Source organism: Protopterus annectens, chromosome 8.part1, assembly GCF_019279795.1.
Source record: "Protopterus annectens isolate FY-2018-M chromosome 8.part1, PAN1.0, whole genome shotgun sequence".
NCBI lineage: Eukaryota > Metazoa > Chordata > Ceratodontiformes > Protopteridae > Protopterus > Protopterus annectens.
In genome coordinates, this window is record NC_056742.1 from 96,638,887 (window position 1) to 96,660,995 (window position 22,109).

At 44.7% G+C, this 22,109-nt stretch overlaps 1 protein-coding gene across 2 annotated transcripts in view; it reads right to left on the reverse strand.

The window, feature by feature from the left end:
- Nucleotides 1–22,109, reverse strand: part of CTU2 (cytosolic thiouridylase subunit 2) — a 753,975-nt gene that overhangs the window by 204,074 nt on the left and 527,792 nt on the right. For both annotated transcript variants that reach the window (XM_044081705.1, XM_044081704.1), the window contains exon 13: nt 15,366–15,432. In XM_044081705.1, coding sequence (XP_043937640.1) covers nt 15,366–15,432 — 67 coding nt within the window. The remainder of the gene's footprint in view (nt 1–15,365; nt 15,433–22,109) is intronic.

Consider the following 22,109-nt stretch of genomic DNA (forward strand, 5'->3'; position numbering starts at 1 on the left):
TAAACAAGTGACGCAGTATGAATGAGTCTCGGTGTGGTATTTGCTTTCCATAGGCGAGACAATTGTTAACTTTTTCAGACATCGGTTAGTGCAAGAAAAAAGGATCCCAATGGGGGCATTTAGCTTTAGACGTTTTCAGCTATAATTCAAACTCTGGTAGCAACCGACTGGCACCCTTGCACACTGCTTCTGCTACAGGCTCCATGGCAAGAAAGACCAATGTAATGGCGTCGGCTGTCTTCCTTTATAGCACTGATGACCTGACATCAGACAGCAAGTTACAGCAGCCGACACAGAAAAACTTGGACTCTGGTATTCAGGCCGGCTGAGGGCTACCACAGCAGGGATAATCCACAGGTAATGACTGTAACAGTGAAACACGAAGAACATCAACTGTTACATTTATAAGTGCCCACAGATGTTGGACAAACACTTAAGTTACTTTTTGTAAGACAAAATTTCCATGAACAAGCGTGTCCTTTAAACTTCTTCCCCATTTGTATTTCCTTCTCTTAGTCTTTTCAAGGTAAATCTCTGTCTACTTCTGTTAGAGCTCATTCCACTAGGGCTGCTGCTTCTTCTGGTGCCTTCTTCAAGGGGTTGGACACAAATTCCATCCTTGAAGCTGCTACTTAGTCTTCAGTGCATACCTTTAGTAAACATTATAAGTTGGATATGGGTTCTAGAGCCAGAGCAGGTTTTGCTGAAACCAATTCATGTGGGTTTGTTGATGGCTTTTCTCAGCCTTTTACCTCCCATTCTGTTTTTTGAGCTTTTTTACTCTTCCCTTCTATGAAGAGTACTGCAACAGTGATATAGGACATAGTACAGATGTGTAAAATCTCACCATACCAATACATTTCCTTCCCTTTACTGTTGCAGTATTCGCATCCTCCCTTTAACGCCCTTTTGTTTGTTCTGCATTTTTTCCTTCTGGATGTGCATGGACTTCTATATGTCTTATGGCAACTGTTCTCTTTTGGGGCAATTCAGTTCTAGGTAGTTCATAGGTGTGTACTAGGCTAATGGCCCTGGAGCCTTTCCAAGCCTAGCCCATAGGATTACCCTGGCATCGTGCTACCCGACCTTTGTTTCCAGTGCCTCTGTCGAATAGAGCCACTGGAATGATCCCCAGGTGAATTTTCTATTTCCCATCCACTCATCAAGATTTCTCTTGAAGAGGGCCAGTGAGCTGCTCTGCTTGACATGTATGGGAAGTCTATTCCATAGCATGGGCAGTCTCTGGGTTATGAACTTGTCCCTCCAGCGCGTTCTGTTGATTGTGGTAATGAGGGTGAGGTCTCTGGAGTGTATGGTGTGGAGGGATTGGGATTTCTTTAGATGTAGCATTTCTCACAGGGCTGTGTCAGACGTGGCTTTGTGAGTCAAGCAGAGATTGCCTCTAAGTAGGCAATATGAGATGGAGAATAGTTGGGAGTTTTTTGAGTCTGCCCATATAGGACAAGTGTTTAAGGCCTAGGATCCTCTTTGTGAGGTACTTTTGTGGCCTCTCCAGTTGTTGCAGCTATCTAATGAGTTACATGCCAAATGGGGCATTGTATTCGATGACTGGCCTAATGAGGGAAGAGTAGAGGGGGACAATGACCTCTTTCTTCCTGGAAGCAAAACCTTAGTAATGAGATGTGCCACATAGAAGGACCTTCTGACCACAGTGGCAGTGTGGTGGTCAAAAGAGAGGTTGCTGTCAACCTGTGTTCCCAGATCTCTTATAACACCTTCTGCATTCAGTGGACTACCATCAATGTGGTAATTCATGAATTGGGTTGTTCCCAAAAGGGATGACAACATTTTTTGGCACTGAGCTTAAGGCCATGGTTCTGACACCAGGCCATGGTTCTGACACCAGTTGTTGGTCTCAGTGAGTCCTTTCTGTAGGATGTCAGCATCGGGGAGTTAATAATGGCTCCCAACTTGCAATAGTCTGCGAACTTTGTCAGCCAGTGTCCCTTCGTTTTGGCCTAGACTTCTGAGAATTAGATACCAAACAGGAGAGGACACAGGACCAATTCCTGTGGGACTGCTCTCATGACTGGTCGACAATCTGACTTGGAGTCAGCTACTTTCACACTGTGGGTTCTATCTGTGAGCCAATTTGCAACCCACCTAGTGATATAGGGGTTGATCCCTAGCTTAGTGAGTTTTTCTATGATTCCTGAGTGGGGAATGGTATCAAAGGCCTTGGCCAGATCAAGGTAGGTTGTATGAACCACCTTGCCTTCATCCACAGCTCTGGTGACTGACTCACAGAAGTCGACCAAGCTGAGCAGGCTTTGTGCCCATAAGTTCTTTTTATGCCCTACGTTTTGTGTGCAGAGCATAAATATGATGTACAGCTCATACAGGATCTTTTTCTTAGGCTTTTTCATGCTGGAGGAGTGTCAGGCTGCCCTGGTTGGGACATCTCTTCTATGAAGAATACTGCAACAGTGACGAGAAGGACGTCTACTGTTATGGTAACATTTTACACAACTGTACTTTCTCTCCCTTTTGTTTGGGAGGGTGTTGTGGCACAGGCCTAATTTAGAACACCTAGCAGCAGGATCAGATGTCAGGTTCATAAGGATATTAGGAAGTCTCCTGGACTCTGTATGCTGTAGAGTCTATCTGATTTATTTGGGAAAAAGTCTGGAAGTGTGGCTAAAAGGAAGGCATCATGAAACCATCTTCAAAGACCTCATGTGAGGGTGAATCAACATTGGTTCAGGTTTGTTTAGACTTAGGAGCTCCAGAGATCTCTTCTTATTACCAGACATCTTCCCAGACTCCAACTTGACAAGTTCCCTCAACACACTGAGGGTTCTTCCAAAGGAGATCATCTTTGGTGTGAAACTTGGCAAAATTATTTTTTCATAATCTACGACATAGCAGTGTTGGTAAAGATATCAGAGAAGTCTTTCTCCTCCTCCAAGGAAGAGTCTGATCCTCTGAGTGGGGAGGGTCCCCCTTTTCTGTAGACTGAGTGCCCCAAGTTGAAAGTGGGGCAAAGTTCTGTTGCAAGCTCTGCCACATGGCAAACAGTTCTACAATCCTTTTAATGTCTTTCACAGCAAAAAGTAAATGATGCATGTGAGTTATTGGGGGGCCCGAAAAGTTTGTGGTGAAATGGGCATATGTTGGTGGTATGCCAAAAAATCTGGAGAAAGGAAATGGCATGGTATCACAATTCAAGCCACATGGGACTTCTTAACTGCAATTTACCAGACTATCCTTGGGATGAGTACCTGTCCTAGTTTCTGCCCCAGAAAAAAGTTATTTTTGATAGATGAAGCCACAATTTCCATGGATGCTGTAGATGCTCATTTTAACAAATGTATCATCTAAGCTTGGAGAACATAGCAGAAGATGCTAATGTATCTGTCTCCAAAAGGGTCAAACAGATGCTGAGCATGGGGCTGACAAAACTGCCTCAATGGTAACAACATCCTTCAGCCTATCCAACACCAAAGAAACAGCTTTCTGCTTCTTTGTATGGTCCCTCCTGAAGTGAAGATTGACCTCTCATCATCATCTTCTTTCGGCTGTTCCCGTTAGGGGTCGCCACAGCAGATCATCTGTTTCCATTTCTTCCTGTCCTCTGCATCATGCTCTTTCACACCAACCACCTGCATGTTCTCTCTCACCACATCCATAAACCTCATCTTAGGCCTTCTTTTTCTCTTACCTGGCAGCTCCATCCTTAGCATCCTTTTCCCAATATACCCAGCATCCCTCCTCAGCACATGTCCAAACCAACGCAATCTCGCCTCTCTTGCTTTGTCTCCAAACTGTCCAACCTGAGCTGACCCTCTAATATACTGATTCCTAATCCTGTCCATCCTAGTCACACCCAATGCAAATCTTAACATCTTTAACTCTGCCACATCCATCTCTGACTCCTGCCTTTTCGACAATGCTACCGTCTCCAACCCATATAACATAGCTGGTCTCACTACCCTCTTGTAGACCTTCCCTTTCACTCTTATTGGTACCCGTCTGTCACAAATCACTCCCGACACTCTTCTCCACCCTGCCTGTACTCTCTTCTTCACCTCTCTTCCACACTTACCATTACTCTGAACTGATCCCAAGTACTTAAACTCATCCACCTTTACCAACTCTACTCCCTGCATCCTCATTATTCCTCTACCCTCCCTCTCATTGACCTCTGTATGTGACCAAGTATCTTGGACAATCCTCTCTTTGAAATGGTTCCTCCCACTTCAGAATGGAGGCATCTGTGGTTACTACAGCCACAGGTAGAGCCATTTGGAATGGACGTCCTTCTGTCACTGACTGAGATTTTATCCACCAGCAGATGGGCTATTTGTAAATTTGAGTGTGCAGCAGATTAATGTTTTGAGACCACTGCATAGCTAGGGTCCACTGAAGTACTCTCACATAAAACCTGGCTACTGGAACTATTAGGACTGCAGAAGCCACTGGACGTAAAAGACAAAGAAATAGTCTTTCTGTAGGAGAAGGGTGATGGTGTAGCTGTGAGGCACAGGGAGAGCACTCTGGAGTGGGGAAGTCTAGTGATCTGTAGAATTGGCTTCAGGTAACATCCGATACATTTTGTTTGTTGCCTTAGGGTAAGATGACTTCTGGGTAGGTTGATTATGATCCACAGATCTTGCGTTAGATGGAGCAGGAGGTCCAGTTAATTCAATAGCAGACTGCTGGAGACAACAGTTAGGAGACAATTGCTGAGATACAGGAAAACTTGGATCTCTAGCAGAAGATGCATGGTCACCACTGTCATTGTCTTGGTAAACACCCTGGAGGCTGTGGTGAAACTGAAATGCAGGGTTATGAATTTATGATGACTGGTCCCCAGCCAGAAATGGAGGAATCTCCTTGAACACTTCTCAATCTTTAGTGAACCAAAAGGTGGTGTTGGCGCTTAATAAAAACAAACTATGAATAAAAAAAAATAAGCAACTGGGTGAGATGTACTCCAGAAATAAGTGAAAAACTCAGAACCCCTGATGAAGTCAACTGTGGATTGACAAAAGCGCTAAACTTTTTAATAAATTGCTGATATAAAACTTTTCGTTCTACTGGTGGAGAACTATTTTCTTTTTCACTTATTTCTGGAGTACATCTCGCCCAGGTGCTTATTTTTTTGGTTCATCACTTCTCAATCTTTACATGATGAAATGCATCCTGGAGATCTATGGACCACATCCAATCATACTTCCTCAGTACAGGCAAAATGGACTGAATTGTAACCATCCAGAATTTTGTCTGTTTTACAAATTGGTTTAAATGACTCGGATCGAAAATGACTATGAGGTCCCCTGTTTTCCTAGGTACTAAAAAGAACCTTGAATAGACTCCAAACTCTAACTGGTCTTTGGGGACTCTTTTTTAGCAGCTTAGAAACTTCTGCTGCTGCTCTGAGTTCCCATTGATGAGGCGAAACATCTAGAACTTTCTTCTTTTTTATTAGAGGAAAGGAAAAGTGAATTGAATAGCCTCTGGGAATTATGTTTAGCACCCAAGAATCTGTTGTTATATTTTGTCAGGCTTGCAGGTGCATGGATAAACATCCCTCGACTGCCTCCAGGTTACAACAGTCGGGCAAACTTTCAGGAGTGCTGATAGGGCTTCTCGGTGAAGGAACCATGAAAGACCTGATTGTGCGGTCTGCCTCTGCCTCTAGGGTGACATCTATTATAGTTACCTCCTCAGCAATGAGATGGTCTATCCTCACGGCTGTCATGGGAAGAACTCTGACTTGTAGAACCACATTTTCTTTCCAGCCCTTTGATTCCTAGGGAAGGTTCTCTTTGGGGTGGAGAAATGAATTCTCACTGCAGACAGATTTTTACCATTTTTCTGACTTCTGGTTAATGTGTCCTTTACCTTGGGTCCAAATAGAATGGAGCCAGCAAAGAAGGCATTGATGAAGGACATTTTAAAGATTTTTGCAAAAATCACAAAGATGCGTCCAGGTGTGCCACTGCATGATGATGGAGGTGCTTGCCACCCTAGCCCTGCAATCAGCTGCATTGGAAATCAGTCACAAGGCTACACTGGAAGTAGACTGGAGGGTAGGAAGCTGGGATTTCACTGTCTTTGAATGTCTGCAGGCAGAGATTACCAAAGAGAGACTTGGAGAACTCTTTGGTCAGGTCTCTCTGGAATCTAGTAACACGGGCCAAATAATTCAGTGTTGTACGTGTAAGAGTTGCTAAAATGTAGATATGACAACACTTGGTACATTCCCAGGGGACAGCAGTGAGAGAATCCCAAGCTAGATTTGCATTCTAAGGAACCTCTGCATCATCCTGTCAATGTCTTGTTCAGTTAGGCTTCTGCATGACTGGGAAGAAGAAGCCACTGAAGATGGTTTTGAATACATCCACTCCTGGAGAGCTGGGAAATGTAACGTTGGATTCACTGGATCTAGGGAGAAACAGGACCAAGGAGGAGAAGGACAGACTCAAGAAGCTGTCAGTTCTGACCACCTAGGGTTTTTCAGATCTGGCCCAGTCATTACTGTTGGATCCGGGGAACAGTTCCTTGATTTCTCAGAATATGCTTTGTCTAACTTAGTCTTGCCTTTATCTGTCTTCTTTTTCCTTATCCATTTCTTTCTGCTTGTCTTTGGGGCTGCTCTTATCTTAATTACTGGCTGGAAAAGTAGCAGTGGAAGAGGCTGAAGCAGTAGACCCTGTCTATGGAGGGAAGGAGCCCTTAACTATGAGCTTCTCTCTCATAGTCTGGAATCCCCTGGAACTAAATGAGGCACAAACATGGCATTGTGTATCAAGGTGGGTAGCACCCATACAATACACAGAGAAGGTATGTGGATCCTGAGGAGGGAGCTTGTGTTCACAGTTAGAACACGTTTTACATTCCTGGCTATCTGACATTCTTACTTTAAAGATTATGACTAACTAGAAAGGCAAAAACTCGCCATTGACAAATACTATCAAAAACACACCCTACACTAGGTATGCTATAACATTAACTAGGAGAACACAGTTTACAATACAGAAAACACGCACCAAATGTGACAACTACAACCTATTAACCTAACTCTTCTAAGTTTAACTACAAAACTAATCTTATGAAAAGTGTACACTAAGTCTAAAACTAAGCTGGAAAGATAAATCTCTCAGTACGGAGAAGAGAAAAGGGAGATACAACTCAAATGACATAACTGTTGTGAAGAGCCCTCACAAAATGCATCTAAAGTTTTCAGGCGGCAAATGAGATCTCAGACACTAAGGTGGAGTGGAGGAAATTATGGGTAGGGAAGGAGTCAAAACCATGTAACTGAGAAGATTCAGTATGTATCAGTGCAGAGGTTGGATCTGACAACCCAATGGTTGAATCAGACAAAAACAGACAACATTGGATCTTTATTTACCTATTACCAGTGGTAATAAAGCCCAACAATAAAGATGATGTGTTACCAAAATGATAGGTCATCTAGACACAGATTTGATTCCTGCTACCTATTCACTATGCTATCCGGCTATTAAGTGAATCACTAGAAGACCACAGCTCCCAGGCTGCCTTTCAAAATAAACATTTATGCCCATTATGCTGCTGTTACTACAAACAAAAGCAAATAAATACTGCTACTGTCAACATTTTGAAGCAAAGCAAATAAATAGGGTTACTGTCAACATTTTGAAGCAATGCAAATAGTGTTACTGTCAACATTTTTTAGCAATTCTACATGCAACTTTGTCCTGAAAGCTGTAAAGTCCTGGAGTTCCACCGTCCTTTCTTCACAGAAACAAGTTAACACAATAAGTCAATGCAAGGATGAGCATTGGACATATTTAATGCCTTGTTACTGGAGCTGGAATGTGCTTTGGTATTGGCCTTGTGTCTCATCCATCTAGCTCTGCATTAGAATAACATGCATAACCGATGTGTTTTACTGCTTATTTCACTCTCCCACAAGTACAAAATGCTACTGTACCCCCACTGTGTATATTGCAGATCTGGTAAGAATTGTTCTATCTCTGGTAATACAACACTACATGCTGCAGATATTAGGATCACTCAACACTCCAGAGTTTTGAGGCTGCCAGCTCTCTCCTTGATCTTGTCATGCTTCTCTTCTAGCAGATCTCCAGTTAGTCACTACTGTACAAACAGTTCACATATGAAAAGACTCTTCAGGTTGCACTTCTCAGTTTTTTTGCCATTTCTGTTGATAAACATTCAAAAAGTTTGACAGTTTTTTTTCTGGTAAATACCTATATTCATGCTTTTTCATGCTCTACAGAGAACTTTTAGTTATGTACTTACCATAACTTCGGATGTATGGGATCCATCTCGCCTACATTCATGACAGATGGGTTCGGAGCCGATCCATCGGCTCCGACTCGGCAACTAATACACTAGCACGAAGTCTCTCATTGGCTGGGCTACTCCCTATCCCAGGATGCACTACACCTGCTTCCCCAGATCTTGTTTGTTCGCTTTCATACACCCATGCAAACACAGAAAAAACTAGTAGTCACTATAACCAACTAAAGTTCTTCAAGAAAGAATGCCAAGAAAAAAGTGACTACAGCTCCTCTAAATCCAAATGGAAGGGGGAAGGAGGGTGGGTACTTATGAATGTAGGCGAGATGGATCCCATACATCCGAAGTTATGGTAAGTACATGACTAAAAGATGTAATGGGATCCTATCTCGCCTACATTCATGACAGATGGGACAGCGTCCCTAGCACCTACATCCCGGGTGGCTCATTGGAACACTCCTGAGAACTGTGGAACCAAAGGAAGCTCTGCCTCGAGAAACCACATCCAATTTGTAATGAGAAATAAAAGTGTGCGGAGAAGTCCAGGTTGCCGCAGCACAAATATCATCTATTGATAACTTGGAGTGAAAAGCTACGAAGTAGCCATTGCCCTGGTAGAATGAGCCTTGACTGGAAAGGGAAGGTCTTTATTAGCCTGTGAATAAATAAAAATGATACAATCTTTAATCCATTTAGATATGGAGGCTTTTGTTACTGGTTGACCCAATTTGTTCACTGCAAAGGAAACAAACAATTGATTTGATTTCCGCGTTTGAGCGGTTCTATTCAAATAAAAACGTAGTTGTCTATGTACGTCCAATTGATGCAAAGTATATTCTGCGTTATTGGAGAATTCTGGGAAAAAGACAGGGAGTTCTATAGTTTGTTGCATAAAGAAAGAGGAGGCCACTTTTGGTATAAATGCAGGGTTTAATTTCAATGAAACTCTATGCTTGTGAAAAATCAAATAGGGAGGATCAGAACAAAGAGCTTGAAGTTCTGAAACTCGCCTAGCAGATGTTATGGCTACTAAAAAGGCCGTTTTCCAAGACAGAAATTTTAAATCACAAGTAGCAGCTGGTTCGAAAGGACGGGCAGTTAGGGCAGCAAGAACCATATTCAAATCCCAAGGGGACAGGCTGAGATAAAGGAGGCCTAAGGAGCCAAGCCCCTTTAAGGAAAGCCTTACAAAGTTTGTGAGACATCAATGAAGGTTCAAAGAAGCATGAAAATTAGAGATCGCTGCTAACTGAACCTTAATGGTAGAAACTGAAGAGCCCGACTGAAAAAGGGAGGCCAGAAAATTCAGAACCTCCGATACTGGTGCAGTGAGAGGATCTATACCCAGTTCTTGAGCCCAGAAGGCAAACCTTTTCCATTTACTGGAATAAAGTTTGATGGTGGAAGGTTTATGAGAAGAAGACAGTATGTGGACCACGTCCGGCGAAGGAGCATTGTCTCGGACTAAGGATGGAAGTGGAGTAACCATGCTGCCAACTTCAAGGACCTGAGAGACGGATGACGCCGTCCTGACTGATGAGTCAACAGGTCTGGCACCAGATCCAGAAACCATGGACCTTCTATCGCAAGCCTCTGTAGGAAGGGAAACCAAACTTGACGAGGCCAGTGCGGGGCAATCAAAATCATCTCGCTCTCCAAGTAAATGGCCTTCTGTATCACCCTCGGTAGGAGGGGGAACGGAGGGAAGGCGTAGAGAAGACCGGGGGGCCAAATGTGAGTCAGAGCGTCCCTGGGAATCTGTCCCTGAGAAGGAAACAGTGTGAAGAACTCTCTGCATTTCGTATTGTGAGGGCTGGCAAACAGGTCACAGCAAGGAAGACCCCATCTGTCGAAGATCTTCGCAGCTATACTCTGTTTGAGGGACCACTCGTGGGGTAAAAGAATGGTCCTGCTTAATCTGTCCACAATCACATTGGACTTCCCCGGTATGTGCGTTGCCATTAGAAAGCGGTTGGTAGCTACCGCCCAGTGCCAAAGTCTCATGGCTTCTCTGCATAGTGGGTAAGACCTGGTTCCACCTTGCTTGTTTATGTACCACACCACCGACATGTTGTCGGATAGGATAGTAATCGGGCCCTGTGGGAGAGCGTGATGGAGAGCTTGGAGTACCAATAGTACCACTCTCATCTCCAGGACATTGATATGCAAATGCGTTTCCTGGATCTGCCATGTGCCTTGGACCGACCTGTCCAGGTAATGACCCCCCCACCCTACCTGGGAGGCGTCCGTAGTCACAGAGGCAATGGGACGTTGAGGTATAAAGGGTCGCCCCGGTCGAGATTTGATTGGAGAAGCCACCAATGTAGATCTCGACGGCAACTTTCCGTGATTATGATTAAGTGGTTCAAGGGAAGTTCCTGATAGGACCATTGAACCGACAGTAGCCATTGTAAAATTCGCATGTGAAGTTTGGCCAAGGGAACTAAAAGTATGGTTGACGCCATCGAGCCCAACAGTTGTAGGATCCGATGGGCCGGGGCTCTTTGTAGGGGGAGACAGGATTTGACCTGATCTTGTAAGACCTGAATTCTTGCTGCCGGTAAATAGGCGCTCATTCTTTTTGTGTCTAAGTCTGCGCCTATGAAAATAATACGCTGAGATGGCTGTAGTACAGGTTTTTGCAAATTGAACGTGATCCCCAAGAAACGGCCCAAGGTGAATGTGGCTCTGAGCGCTTGGAGTAGTAGATGCTCGGAGGTGGCAGTAAGGAGCCAGTCGTCTAGATAAGGAAACACCTGGAATCCCAGACTTCTCAGGTGAGCAGTTACCACTGCCAGACATTTGGTGAACACCCTGGGGGCTGTGGTGAGACCAAAGGGCAGTGCTCGGAATTGAAAATGACTGGCTCCGAGGCGGAAGCGTAAATGTCTCCTGGACTCTTGAGCTATGGGAATGTGATAGTAAGCGTCCTGGAGATCTATGGAGCACATCCATGCATCTTTTCCAGCAAAGGAAGAATAGATTGAAGAGTGACCATTCGGAATTTTGACTTCTTTACGAAACGATTCAATGAACTGAGGTCCAAAATGGGCCTGAAGTCCCCTGTCTTTTTTGGTACCAAAAATAATTTTGAGTAAGTTCCTGATCCGATCTGGTCGATGGGGACAGGCTGGATGGCTCTTTTCTAGCAGCTTTGAAACCTCTAACGCTGCCTGATCCCGCTGACTGGGTGGTACGTCCGGGATTTCCCTTAAAGAAAGGGGGGGTTTGTTGAAGGGGATGATATATCCTCCGGTAATAATGCGAAGCCCCCACCGATCGCTTGTTATGGATTGCCAAGCTTGTGGAGTGCGCCAAGCGACCCGACTGGCTCGAGTTGCACAGTCGGGCAACAACTCAGGAACGCTGGTTGTATGAAGAACCACGAAAGGAATCGCGGTCTCCAGAGTTACGGGGCCTCTGCCACCTCTGGGCGGCGTCTTCCAAATTCCCCGCCTCTGGAGGGGGAATCACTGGGTGGAGTAGAGAAAGACTTTTGGGATTTTTAAACCACATTTTCCCTCCTCTCCCAGCCTTGGGATAAGGCCTGGAAGGAGCGGAAAACGGGCCCCAACGTCAGTCAAAGTCTTGCCCTCCTGCTCGCACCGAGTTAGTGTGTCCTTCACCTTGGGTCCAAACAAAGATGACCCATCAAAGGGTCGGAAGACTTGAAGGCCTCCGTGAGCGAACACAAGCGTAACCAGGCTTGCCTCCTAAGGGCAACGCCTGTTCCGCTCTCTACGCCTTCGCCGCATACCAAATGAGCCTCATGGACGAAGTTAACAATAGAAAAGAGGGTAGTCATCTGTGCCAACAGTCGGGCCAGCGCCTCAGGTAGATTACCAACAAGAGAGTCATTTAGCTCTTTGAGAAGATCCCTTTGGAGCCTCGTAAAATGACATAAGTAGTTCAGCGACCGTAAGGTAAAGGCCGCTGAAGACAGGGTACGCTTCCGCATCTATCCATACTCCTAGAATCCTTATTAGGAGGATGAATAGACGTCAAGCCTCTGCCACGTCCTGCTGTGTGGCAGAAGCCACCACCAAAGCATCTACAGGCACACCCTTTGTGAGAAATTCTTTCTGGGGGGGGGCTGACAAAAATTTATTGGGCCTCGAGGCACCGGTTCCACAGAATCAGGGTGTTCCCACACCCTTCGAGAAACCAAATCAAGGAGTTCATCCAAGGGCGGAGACACCCAGGAGGCGGAGGGCTGGGCCCCAAAGGCCTTGAGGAAGACTGACTCCTCAGCTGAAGGGGTTTTGGCTTGCCAGTCACCTCTCTGTCTCAGAATCTCCAAGATATCGGAGAAGGAGATATCATCCGAAGATGATTTGGAGGACCCTTCTGCGTCATCGAGGTCAGTATCCGATGTAATAGACTCATCTTGGGAGTCTACGTGCTTCCTCTTACACAATTTCTTCCGTGGGGGTTCGTCCGAAGCAGTTTCGGACGGACCACCGAAGAAGGGAACCCGATGGGGTATCCTCAGGCCCTGGGGCCCGCTGCGGGGCTGCAACACAACAGAGGCACCAGTCTCCAAATCTAGGGACGGTGAGGTAGAATCTAGTTGAACCGGCAAAGGCATGGCCAGCGCTCCTCATGGCCTCAAAGGCGGACCTCCAGAATCCAAGGAAGTCACTGGTCTAGAGGCCACGATGGCACTGGGAATTCCAGCAGCCGATGCTCCGAGAGGAAGACTAGGCACAAGCACCTAATCCCAAAGTATTCCCTCGGCCCGGCTGAAGAGGTCGCAGTACCAAACCCTGAACCGGAGGACAGGGTAGGAAGCATAGTCGGAGCCGAAAGGCCTGTAAGGGGTCTCTGCTCCGACCGTATGGCTCCACATTGCTCCACCACCACCGGCTCCAACGGCTCCGAAGAGGTTGGAGGAGGAATCAAATGTGTTGGAGGGGGGATCGGCTCCGAAGCAAACTGTGCTGGAGCCGAGACCATTTTAGTAAACACTGGAGATTGGAAAAGCCTCTGTAAAACCCTATCCAGGTCCGAATCTGACAGTCTCGAGGATTTAGAGGAGGTAGACACTCGAGAAGACTTTCCTCTCGGCTCCGAGAGAGAAGGGGACCGGCTCCGAAACGGCTCCAATACTGTCGGCGCCGACTCCACCACAGCATGGACCACCATCGGCACCGAAGGAGCCTTCTTCGGAGCCTAGGGGGAAGAGTCTGAGCTGCACACTTCCACCGGCTCCGAAGCCATTGGAACCGATGGAGGTGATTCACCTCTCGATACTCCAACTTGCGGCTCCGAAGGCAATGGAGCCGAAGTAGGAGGTATCGAGGCAGACCCTTCGACCCTCGGCCCCGAAGTCAGTGGAGCCGAGGAAGAAGAGGTCAATTTTGTCTTTTTAGAAGTCGGCTCCGACGGACTTGTCGGTGCCGACGATCTTTTCTTTTTGGAAGCAACAGGAGGATTTAAAGCTTCCTCAAAGGAGGGTTTAATAAGCCCTTTCAAAATCAGCTTGTTCTTGCGTTCTTGAAGAACCCTAGCGGAGAAAGCATGACAGACACTACATGTCTCCTGCAGATGTTTCGGCCCCAAACAATAAACGCAAACTGAATGGCTGTCTGTGATGGACATTTTGTAACTGCACCGAGTGCATTTTTTAAAGCCTGACTTCTGCTCCTTTGACATAATACAGGCACTCAACAAGCAATAAGACTATCACAAAAAAGCGCCAATAAAGAGCGCGAGACACAATGGCACGAGTACTGAGGAAATTTTACCTCAAAAAAGAACACAGTGAACTGACACAGACAATACAATTTCAACGACCCTAAGCCCTCTAATTTAAACGGGCCTAGCCCGAAGAACAACTAACCACAACTTAAATAGCAGTTAAACAGCAGTCAAAGGTAGGGCAAAGGCCCTCTAACTTAAACGGGCCTTGCCCAACTGAAAAAAATAAAGTCCTAGAATCACTCAAACACAGACACGAGATATACAAATTACAAAGAATAGCTGTTAAAACAGCTGTTTGGTTAATATATAGAGAAAAACCCCAAGGTCAAAGACCAGTAAAAGGTAAAAAAGAACCACTTAGCTCCAGCCAAGTCGAGACCACGTCCAGCTTGTAAAGCGGCAAACGAGATCTGGGGAAGCAGGTGTAGTGCATCCTGGGATAGGGGGTAGCCCAGCCAATGAGAGACTTCGTGCTAGTGTATTAGTTGCCGAGTCGGAGCCGATGGATCGGCTCCGAACCCATCTGTCATGAATATAGGCGAGATAGGATCCCATTACATCCCTTATATTTTAACTTTTTCTTTTCTTTTATTCCCCTCAGTATACTGATCCAAGGACTGTTATTTCCCATTCACTACATCAAAACCACTGTTTGATCACTATGCAGGGACAGCCAACCGAGCCAAGGGCACACTAGTTATGTTTGTTGTTTAACAGGGAAGCACAACACTACCAGTGCTCCATTTATTCAAGGTTAACAAGCCAATGTGATAGTAATGTCATCTTTCTTCATGGGTTACCTCCCCACTCCCAAAAAACAGCTTAGGCAATTTTTCTAACAGGAAGGAAACGGAAATTTGTAAGAAGAGAAGCATGATGGGATTGGAGGAAGAATACAGCAGCATGAAACTCTGAGTGTGAAGGAAGCCCGATGATTGTAGCATACAGTCCTACATGTTACTTAAAAAGGATGCACTTATTACGCATATATTAATACATCACATATGTAACTTTCACTTCTCTTTCATCAGTTACTTTACACATAAAGAACTGGCATTAATTTCACTGATTTCTTATGCTGACTATGTCTATACACATGAAAGCATCTTTCTGCTTCTGTACCATCATTGTTGTAGTTTTCCTGGGCACCCATGCTGCTCTAGTCCAAGTGGATTTCCATCAATGTATATAAATAAATACAGGATGTGGCCTGCACCCTCAATTTTGTAATTATGCACATTGACCAGTACTGCCTTGATGAGCCTCAACATGCTGAGATGGCAGACCTCTGCACAACAAACACTACAGGGGCAAGTGTTCTTCAAGTCACTCCGCCCCTGTACCCTCCCTCACTGTATAGTTAATATGACACCATGTTCACTTACCATGTCTTTAATGATCACACGACAGCTGTAGCAAAGAAGTGCAAGAAACTCTGTATTTGTGAAGGACCTGTGGGGGGGGGTAAGAAGAAGAAGCAGTGACTGCATATCCAATAATGACATAAAACACCAGCAAATGTTACACTAAGAAATCAGTGGGATTCATTATGGCCCTATCACATCATGCAGGAAGTTGAGGCAGTCACATTTGTGTTACTCTTCTCATTCCAATTCAACAACTTCAAGTTCCTGAACCTATGCATTAAACAAAGGAAATATACTAATAACAAAAAACGTATTAAGAAGGTAAAAACAGAAGTGATGAAAAACGAGATAAAGCCAAATAACACAGCACATTTTACTATACACTCTCAATCTATTCTTGAAAAGTAAGCAAATGCTTCTGTATTACAAACTCTGCAACTCCATGCAGATGGTGCAAGTCAGCAGAAAATACCACTGCATCTAAACATTGATTTGACTGCAATTTGTTTTCTTGAAAAAAAAAAAGCATTGTCTGCTTACAATGCTGAAAATAAGGTAAGTGTGTTGATTACAAGCCATGACAGTGGCATACAGGAATAAAACCCAGACTACGACCCAGGCCCCAGTGATATTAATGGTTCAGGTGCATGAAAGTGCAGCAGCGAGTCTTATACGGTCACTCCTGAATGCTATCCCTGTTAGAGGACAGGGACAGCATCAAAGGAAAGGCAGGTACAGTACAGTTGTGGCCACTTAAGCAGATGACAATCTATGATGGCACTCAAGGGAGCACATTGCAAGTTGTTACATGGAGACTGGCAGTCCCTACAGTGAGACAAGTGCCCATGTCATCACCCCAGGTAAAGGGTTAGGGACATTCATGCAAAACTGCTGTCATAGCGAGATTCCAGCAAGAACACAACCTTTCCAAAGATTGCCTGGATGATGTTCCCTCTGGACAGCTCCTGCTCTAGGGGAGCCAAGAGAAAGATTACCCACCTCTAAAAAATTAAAGGGCTTGAGTACAGTAAAAGACTTGGTAGCTGACAGGCAAAGAGGGAAAAGCACTTACGGAAAAAAAATAAGTATGTTGATTGTAAATTACAACTTTCAGACACAACATGGACAGTCAACTGTGACACAAAATGAAGACATAACTTTACATGTAATTAGTAATAGTGGAATAAAATTTCAAATAACTCTGACACAAATAAGAAATATAGAACTAAAAACATAACATATACAATTTACAAGTCAGACAAAATCAGACAGCTGCATAACCATTCTATGGCAAAATGAGCAATTTGTACAGAAATGCCAAAACACAATATACTGCAGAATGGTTTCATCAAGTGTGCATTTTTCTGTATTAAAAACTGGTATGAGAACTACTTTTCAGGTGGAATTTGTACATTTAAAAAAATTTAGATACTTGGATTTTCTGGGGTTCCTCGGCATTTAAAGTTGCCAATTTTCCACAGTATAGAAACTCACTTCCCTGATGGTGTGTGCATGTGTATTTGTTTGTTTGGGTATTAGTGATAGTATTAGTGTTACATAACTAGGCCTCACAGACAGAAAATGAGTGGCAGCAGGTGTATGGGTTCTGCTCTGCTATTAACAGCTGGAATGTGACTATCATGTGGCATGGACTTGATGGATGCGCAGGCCATGGGTCAGCTTTTTCATCATGGGAACAGGAAACAAAACTACTGTGTAGCTTTGCTACAGGTTAGATGGTAGAATTACTATAAAAATGCTCAGCTGGCTTCTGGCAGCATCACTGGCTCAGTACATACAGATGTGTGGCCATGCCACCAGCCAACTACAGTGGATACAGGGGGGCTGGTTATGAAAGGATCCTTGAAAAACTGCTAGAACTTCTGAATTACTAAGTGCGCCTGAGTCCCACTGCATCAATACCAGTGTGTAGGTACCAGTTGAATGGATCTCATGTCCATGAGAGCTGCAATTTGTTTTTGTGCCTCTACCCATTGATTTTGTGGCAAGTTTGGCATTCCTTTTATCCTTGGCAAGGTGTGGAAATGGAATCTGTATCCTTGTGAGATAATGTCTAGGACCCATTTGTCCTTTGTGATGATGTGCCAGTTGTCTGCAAAAAGTGCTAATTTTCCTCCCAAGGGAGCTGCCAAGAGAGTTTTGCTTGGCAGTTTGAGGTTTAAGTCATTGTGTTTGCCTTCTAGTAGTTTGGGACCTGTCGTCTCCTCCCTTCTGTGTTGCAGTGCCCCATTGTCGAGGTTTGTAAGGGATTTGTGCTTGTCCTCTGCCCCTTGGGTGCCTGTATTTACCCCTCTGTGGTCTGTCAGAAGCTGGAAAGGACCAATTTTTTGTTGGCCAATTTCTGCTGAAGCGTGGGGGCTGTACCTGTAAGAAATCTTTGACTGTCTGCATAGATTTTGCCTTATCCTCCATTTTCTTTAAAACCTCTTCTGCTTTAACCCCAAATAAGGCATCCTGCTGTAAGGGTGCATCTAGTAACTTTGCTTTAACATGATCAGGCAGAGTTTGTTCCTTTAACCAAGCATGTCTGCGTATAACAGACCCAGTAACAGCTGCTCTACAGGAAGCTTCCAAGGAATCAAATCCACATTGTAAAGTATGTTTGCCCACCTGTTCAGCTGCATGCAACAGATCCTGCATTTCCTTGAACTCAGACTGTTGAGGGAGTGTGTTCATCTTTTGTTTTATTTGAGACATTAGGAATTGCTGGTATTTAAGCATGTGAAATTGACAATTTAGTGCTCTCATAGCTAGAGTAGCTGAGGTGTAAACCTTCTTCCCCCACCTATCTAGTGCTCTGGAGTCCCTTTCAGAGGGTACAGGATTTTAGCCATAGAAGCCTTAGCCCCTTTGGGACCCTGGGAGATTGTCTCTGGATCAGCAACAGGGCTTTTGTAAAGGAATTTGTGTGAGTCAGGCACTCTATAATATCTATCTGGTTTGGCTGGAGCAGGAGGCAGAGAATCTGGATTTAGACTAGATTCTACGTAAACATCATCCACAATGTCTAAAACTGGGGGGATAGCAAGTGGTCTGTGCTGGGGGAGTAAAAGAAACTCTCGGAGCCTTTTCTTTGAGTCAGAGTAGTCCTGACCTTCCCAGCGGAAATGTTCCCTCATGGTATGTAAGGTTTCCCCAAAGGAATAGTCTTCAGGGGGAGAAGCTGAGGGAATGGAATCTTCAGCATCAGAATCTTCATAAGGGGGAAAGGAGTAATCCTGCTCCTCAGAGGAGCCTGAGGAAATAGACACTTGATCAGAGGAGGCATAATCCTCCTTTTGTCTAGGCCTTTTGTCGGGGGTGGGGGGGTGGGAACCCCTGATTAAAGAAATCAAATCTTCATCCATTTTAAGCATCTGTTTCTTAGGCATGGGGCCTTGAACTGGAGACTGAAGTGCAACCTTTTTTGGTTTTTGACGAGTCTTAAGCTTAGCATAAGATTTTATGGTGAGAGCAGTCAGTCTGAAGACACCTTCTGAAACCAAAGGTGTTTCTGCAGCACCGGCTTCTCCTTTTGCAATGTCGTCGGTAGGGCCTAAAGGAAATGGCTGCGTCGGCCTAGAACTCTCTGCTAGAGAATCCAAAGCGGTCTGGGGTTCCGATTCCGCGGTAGCTAGGGGCTGCGTAGGCGCCTCACAGAAAACCGGAGAACCAGCGACCGGCCCAGCCGAGGCCTTGGAGTCTGGCTTGGATTTAGGCTGCCTGTCTTTATCTTTGCGTTTTTTATGCACGCCGGTAGTCGGTTGCTCCGACGGCATAGTGTAATTAAATTTCCTACCGAAGTAGTGTCATGCAAAATCAAAGCATCGCTTTATACTTCGCTTATTGAACCTAGCACAAAACTGACAACCAGTAACGTCGTGGTCTGGGCCTAGGCAAGGTATACAATAAGAATGAAAGTCCTTATGAGGTATTTGCTTCCCACAAGAAATGCAATTGTTAACTTTTTCTGACATTGGACTGAGGGAAGAAAGGTTCCCCAACTTAGCTTTGAAGACTTCGGACTGAAACTCGATTCGAAAATCTCAGGTGTCGGCCGACCGGAACGTGCAAACTGCTTCTGCTTCGGGCACTGCCCGGCAAGAAAGATTGAAGAAAATGGCGTTGGATGCCTCTTATACACCCCTGGCGCACTGACGTCAGGGAAGAAGCGACAGCAACCGACGCCGGACCAAGACTTTGGAATTCGGGCCGACTGCGGGACCGCCTGACAGCAGGATAACCCTAGTGTGATGACTGCAGCAGGGTAACACGATGAACATCTGTAGAGTGCTAAAGAGAAAATAAGGAAGTATCTGAATAATATTCATCAGTTTAGAAAAAAATTGCTGTTACACAACTGTTTTTTGATAACACCGGAGCACAAAAAGTTTTATCATAATGAAAAGGCAACAGAAAGTAAAAAGGGTTGTTGCCAAACTTAGGGAATCTACAACAAAAAAAAAATAATCAGAGATCCTTCAAAGGAATTAGAGATATTTTGGAAATGTTATGAAAAATTGTATAAAGCTAAGGAATATGAAAATCAAGAAAAAGTACAAATGGAAATGTGTATGGAAGACTTAAGTATGCCAAGGTTAGAGGCAGAAAAGAATCAACAATTAACAGTTAAAATAGGAGGAGCTCAGATAAAAATGGTGACTTATAATCTATCTGCAGGAATTTCTCCAGAAATAGATGGTATTCCTACGGAAGTTTGGAAGCTAGGACAGAAGACAGTGACAAAGATCGGGAAAGTTTTAATGGTGTTTTAAAAGGAGGGGAATCACCAACATCCTGGAAGAAAGACGTGATGGCTGTAATATCTAAAGACAGTAACGACCCATCAGACCCAGCTTCATATAGGCCCATTTCAATTTTAAAAAAAAGTTACGTATTCACCATAACGTTCCATGTATGTAGTCCAGCTCACCAAACATTATTACATGTGGGTTTGGAGCCGATCCTCGGCTCAGACTCTGCCACTTAGAAAGCCTGAAAACTTCTGATTGGCTCGTGGCTAATGGGTATCCCATGATGCATGCGCACATTCCCCAGATCTTGTTTGCTACTAGTCTACCAGAATAAGACAGGAAAAAGGACAAAGGTCCAGAAGAATAAACTGTAATAAAAGGCACCCTTGTGGCAAAAACCACTGTAGAAAAGGAAAACTGTATCCAGATCCCCCAGGAAGGGGGCTGGTGGGTGGGTTCGTAATAATGTTCGGTGAAATGGACTACATACATGGAACATTATGGTGAGTACATAACTTCTTTATGTTATGCAGTCCTATCTCGCCTCCATTATTACATGTGGGACAGCGTCCCTAGCACCTTGAATGGGTGGCTCACTGGAAGATACTTCTGAGTACCGTGAAACCAAACGAAGCTCTACTCCTGAAAGTTAAATCCAATTTATAATGGGAAATGAAGGTATGAGGGGTAGCCCATGTTGCTGCTGCACAAATACTATCAATAGGTGTCCTGGCTTGGAAAGCAGCAGAAGTAGAGAAGGACCTGGTGGAATTGACTTTAAAGGGTAACTCCTTTCCTTGAGAACTGTAAATAAAGGAAATACAACTAGAGATTCAGTTTGAAAGTCTAACCTTGGAAACTGGCAAGCCCATTCTCGCCTCAGCAAAGGAAATAAACAGCTGTTCCGATTTTCTAAATTCTTTGGTCTGGTGGATATAGAAAAGTAGTTGCCTGCGCACATTCAATTGGTAGAATGTATACTGTGCTTTACTGGAGTGATTAGGGAAGAACACTGACAATTCAATTGTTTGGCTTAAGTGAAACTGAGAACAGACTTTAGGAATAAAGGAAAGGTTGGTCCAGAGAGAGACCCTATCTTTGTAAAAAATTAAATATGGAGGTTTAACAGACATAGCCTGTAATTCAGAAACTCTCCTGGCTGAGGTTATTGCTAGCAAAAAAAGAGTCTTCCAGGACAGAAATTTCAACGGACAACTATGGGCTGGTTCAAAGGGTGGAAGAGTAAGTCTAGACAGAACTAGATTCAGGTCCCAAGGAGGAATGAGGTCTTGCACAGGAGGTCTTAACATCATGGAACCCTTAAGAAAGGATTTGCACAGTTTGTGAGACATAAGACTGGAATCATTAATCCCCACATGAAAAATTAGATGTTGCTGCTAGTTGAACTCGGAGTGTAGCAGCCGCTGAACCTTGGTGAAAGAGTTCTGAAAGAAACTCTAGAACAACAGTAATGGGAGCTGTAAATGGATCAACTTCTCTATTGTTTGCCCATATGGAAAATCTCTTCCATTTACTATGATACAATTTTCTGGTCGAAGGCTTGCGAGAAGAGGTAATAATATGAGTTACAACTGGAGACAAATCATGAAGCCTGACTAGTGACGGATCTGGAGCAGCCATGCTGTCAGTTTGAGAGTGTGGAGACTGGGGTGAAGAGAACCTGATGTGTGTCAGGGGGTGTGGCACTGGGTCTAGAGTCCATGGGCAGTCCAACAGGTGAGGCCCGAGAAAAGGGAACCAAATCTGATGAGGCCAGTAAGGAGTGATGAGGATCATCTTGCTTCGCAACAACACTGCTTTCTGTATGACCTTGGGGATGAGTGGAAAAGGAGGAAAAGCATAAAGGAGTCCTGGGGGCCAATCGTGGACTAGTGCATCTCTTGGAGACTCCCCCGGAGGGGGGATGAGAGAGAAAAAGGTGCTGCATTTGGTGTTGATGGGACTGGCAAAGAGGTCACAGCAGGGTTGTCCCCACTTGTGAAAGATC